Source organism: Cenococcum geophilum, assembly GCF_001692895.1.
Source record: "Cenococcum geophilum 1.58 unplaced genomic scaffold K441scaffold_35, whole genome shotgun sequence".
Taxonomy (NCBI): domain Eukaryota; kingdom Fungi; phylum Ascomycota; class Dothideomycetes; order Gloniales; family Gloniaceae; genus Cenococcum; species Cenococcum geophilum.
In genome coordinates, this window is record NW_027137593.1 from 1,671,804 (window position 1) to 1,676,513 (window position 4,710).

The 4,710-nt window shown below is 46.4% G+C and overlaps 1 protein-coding gene across 1 annotated transcript; it reads left to right on the plus strand.

Moving 5' to 3' along the window:
* Positions 1-342: 342 nt before the first annotated feature.
* K441DRAFT_664015 (uncharacterized protein) lies at positions 343-1,978 on the plus strand (the record flags this gene model as incomplete). The annotated part of the gene is made up of 4 exons (XM_067649284.1): positions 343-1,680; positions 1,702-1,808; positions 1,831-1,857; positions 1,924-1,978. A coding segment is annotated over one exon (1,164 nt), but the record flags the coding sequence as incomplete, so codon positions are not given.
* Between the last annotated feature and the right edge of the window lie 2,732 nt (positions 1,979-4,710).

Here is a 4,710-nt window from a genome sequence, read left to right on the forward strand (position 1 = left end):
ATTTGCAGCAATTTGCTACAAACACATAGGCTACCTATGCACGCGCCTGCCCTATCTATGTGTTCGTAGCAAATTGCTGCAAATTGGCCGCAAATGCTAAAATTGCGACTTACGCCTGCAGGTTTTGCAGACCCCGATTTTCACTTGCAACAACGTGCCCAAAAAAAAAATCCTGATGCAGAGGCTCTGCACGAGGCTCTACACAAAGCTCTGCACGAGGCTTTACACAAAGCTCTGCACGAAGCTCTACACGAAGCTCTATACAAAGCTCTGCGCGAAGCTCTACACGAAGCTTTGCACGAGGCTCTAACACGAGGCTCTACCACAAAGCTCTGCGTACAGAGGCTCTGCACGAGGCTCTACACGAAGTTCTGCACGAATTCGTGCACGAAGCTCTGCACGAAGCTCTACACGAAGCTCTACACGAAGCTCTACACGAAAGCTCTACACGAAGCTCTACACGCGAAGCTCTACACGAAGCTCTACACGAAGCTCTACACGAAGCTCTACACGAAGCTCTACACGAAGCTCTACACGAAGCTCTACACAGCAGAAGCTCTACACGAAGCTTTGCACGAGGGCTCCACACGAGGCTCCAACACGAGGCTCTGCGTACAGAGGCTCGCACGAGGCTCTGTACGAAGCTCTACACGATGCTCTACACGAAGCTCTACACGAAGCTCTACACGAAGCTTTGCACGATGCCTCTACACGAAGCTCTGCGTACAGAGGCTCTACACGAAGCTCTACACGAAGCTCTGCACGAAGCTCTGCACGAAGCTTTACACGAAGCTTTGGCACGAGGCTCTACACAAGGCTCTACACAAAAGCTCTGCGTACAGAGGCTCTGCACGAGGCTCTACACGAAGCTCTGTACGAAGCTCTGTACGAAGCTCTGTACGAAGCTCTGTACGAAGCTCTACACAAAGCTCTACACGAAGCTCTACACGAAGCTTTGCACGATGCTCTACACGAAGCTCTGCGTACAGAGGCTCTACACGAAGCTCTACACGAAGCTCTGCACGAAGTTTTACACGAAGCTTTGCACGAGGCTCTACACGAGGCTCTACACAAAGCTCTGCGTACAGAGGCTCTGCACGAGGCTCTACACGAGGCTCTACACGGGGCTCTGTACGAAGCTCTGCACGAAGCTCTACACAAAGCTCTTACACGAAGCTCTACACGAAGCTCTACACACGAAGCTTTGCACGAGGCTCTACACGAGGCTCTACACAAAGCTCTGCATATAGAGGCTCTGCACGAGGCTCTGCACGAAGCTCTACACGAAGCTCTACACAAGGCTCTGCACGAAGCTCTACACGAAGCTCTGCACCAAGCTCTATATTGAAGCTCTACACGAAGCTCTGCATAAAGCTCTACGAAGCTCTACACGAGGCTCTGCGCGAAGCTCTGCATACGGAGGCTCTACACGAAGCTCTACACAAAACCTTTGTGTGTTGTGCGCGCGAACACACTACTATCGGGTCCCCGCTATATTCCCGATAGCCTCTACACGTGCCTCTGCCAAGTATACCCCCTATATATACACCTAGGTAGCCACCTCATTTTTTACCCCTTCCTTACATCCTCCCTACCTAGGAAGACACCAGAACGACAGCCAGCAGACGACCGTCGCCGGAGCCAGACGACCGTCGCCAGAGCTAGACGACCGTCAGAGCCCAGACGACCGTCGTCAGAGCTAGACGACCGTCGTCAGAGCTAGACGACCGTCGCCGGAGCCAGATGACCGTCGCCAGAGCTAGAACGAACCGTCAGAGCCAGACGAGACCGTCGTCAGAGCTAGACAACCGTCGTCAGAGCTAGAACGACCCGTCGCCGGAGCCAGATGACCGTCGCCCAGAGGCTGGACGACCGTCGTCAGAAGCTTGGACGACCGTCGCCGGAGCCAGAATGAACCGTCGCCAGAGCTAGACGACCGTCAGAGCCAGACGACCGTCGTCAGAGCTAGACAACCGTCCGTCAAGAGCTAGACGACCGTCACCGGAGGCCAGATGACCGTCGCCAGAGCTGGACGACCGTCGTCAGAGCTGGACGACCGTCGCCGGAGCCAGATGACCGTCGGCAGAGCTAAGACGAACGTCAGAGCCAGACGACCGTCGCCCGGAAGCCAGATGAACCGTCGCCAGAGCTGGACGACCGTCGTCAGAGCTAGACGGCCGTCGCCGGAGCCAAGATTGACCGTCGCCAGAGCTAGACGACCGTCGTCATCGCCACACGACCGTCGCCAGAGCCACACGACAACCGTTTCGAACGACCAGCCAGCGGAACAACGATAAACGATTTGATCCGATCGAATCGAATCAAGGTGACATAGAGTCAAAGAAGGCACAGAGCAGGGTAGGCATAGACGGGTAGGTATAGACGGACGGACAGACAGACAGGTAGGTAGGCAAGCAGGCAGGCAGGTAGGCAGGCAGGTAGGCAGGCAGGCAGGTAGGTAGGCAGGCAGGCAGGCAGGCAGGCAGCAGGTAGGCAGGCAGGTAGGCAGGTAGGCAGGCAGGCAGGCAGGCAGGCAGGCAGGTAGGTAGATGATTTAGAGCCTCTGCGAGAGGCTTCCCCCTTGACGCCCAAAGTAGATAGCTCTACATTTTATATAGTTATAATATAAATATATTTAAAAGTATATTATAGAAATCTATGGGAATATGTGATAATTTGGTTATTATATAATATAATTATAATTTATATAGTTACAATTTGTACAGTTTTTACAATTCGTATAGTTTGTACAATTCGTACGGTTTATACAATTCGTATAGTTTTTATAATTCGTACAGTTTACGCGCTATTTATTTATAGGGTAGCGTTTTGCTGCAATTTATTTATAGGGGTAGCATTTTGCCGCAATTTGCTATCAGGTGCTGCGATTTTGTTGCAAAACGTGCGTTTTGCGCAAATTGCTATCGACCATATCCACCTGCCGCAACCGTACGGTTTGCGGCAAATTGCCGCAAACCGCAACAACGTGCCCCAAAAAAAATTTCCTGATGTAGGAGTGTAGGGACTAGGCCTTCTAGGCTAGCCGTGTTATTAATAGCTTTAAAAGCCATTTATAGGGCCATCTCCTTACTAATTTTAGGGATTTTAGATATAATAATTTGGTAGGCTCGTTGTAGCGAACTATAGTAGCGCTCTACCATTCTAATAGAATTGTGTAATTTGACTAGAACTAACTTTGTAGTTACTCCTATAGTAGTAGTATAGTGCTTAAACTCCTTACTAATAAAGTTCTTTTTAGCGTCTATGGTGATTAAGTCTAGTAGTCCTAAATAGCTGTTAATCTAGCACATTCGTAGAATGTCCTAAGTGTACTTGGCGCTGATATCTCATAGCCATCTACTAGTTTAAAATTAAGTTGCTTCGTTAACTACGCATAGTAGGGGGGAGCCGCTAATATACATAATGTTAACAATAATATTGTAGTTAAAATTAACGTCGTCTTATAAGGTAAAGTGAAATCTACTTAGAGATCTACTAAACTTCTAGTAGTAGTGGCAGAGTCTGGTTAGCTCTTTAATAGCGGATCTATTAGTATTATGGCCGTGGCTAGTCTTATTAAGAAGCTTTTATAGTTTATTAACTAATAGGTAACTAAATTGATGGTGTAGACGTTGTAGCTCTACGTTAGTTAAGTAGCAAGGGTTCGCGTTAAAGGACTTGACTAGATAAGACTATAAAGAGAAGCTCTATACAAAAAATAGGTGGCTAAATTGTCTAACTACTGGCACCTTTTTAGTGCGAGTAATAATAACGTCCTTTAGGTTATTGTATTTAATATAGAGTCTATCTATATCTGCTAAGTAAAGTAGGAAAGGAGTATCTACTTTAACGATATAGAATTATACCTTGCCTATAGGGCTGTTAACGTCTATAGTTCCGATAGACGTAGAGGCTCTAATCCCGAATTAGATAGTTACTTAGCCCTTAGTTAACGTATTAAGACTTATAGACTTGTCTACGGCCTATAGGGCTTAGAATTGGCCGTAGCTAGCCATAGACTTACGCGAAGCACCCGTATTAATTATAATTCCTATAAAGACCGTCGAGGTGTATTATAATGCTATAGTTGTGGTCGTATTATAGGCGAATAGGTTAGTCTCCGTATAAGGTTTTATAGTAGACTCCGTAGTAAGTTCTAAAGCCATAAGTAGGTATATATAAGCCTTATTAGCTAGCTCTACGCTTATAGAGGTTACTTCCTCTATAGTAAGTGTTCTAAAGGTAGTAATATAGGCAGAACTATTATTAGGTTCTCCGGTATTACTCCTAGAGTCGTTAGCGTCTTATATGTAGGCTTTAAAGTCTAAGTTATCCTCTTTATCTCTTTCGTAGGCGGCGACGTTTTGTTTAAAGTAGTTATTAAAGTTGCCCTTATTACGGCCCTTAATATTAATAAAACGTCTCTTATAGTTGTCTCTAGATTAATTACGCTTCTCCTCTATATATTTCTATAAACGGCAGTCCTCCTTCTTATAGACGTAGCACTTAGCCTTTAGTCCGCCGTTAGTTCTATAGGGGCGATTGCTGCCGTAGTGATTAGTATTTCGGTCTCGATTTTGGTTATTTTAATAGTAACATTAATCCATAAAAAAGGTTTAGTAAGACAATCTTATTAAGGCCTATAGGGGGTATTCTTTTTCCTACGTAATAATAGAGGATTATAGCTTACTAATTAACTAAGAGAGGTCT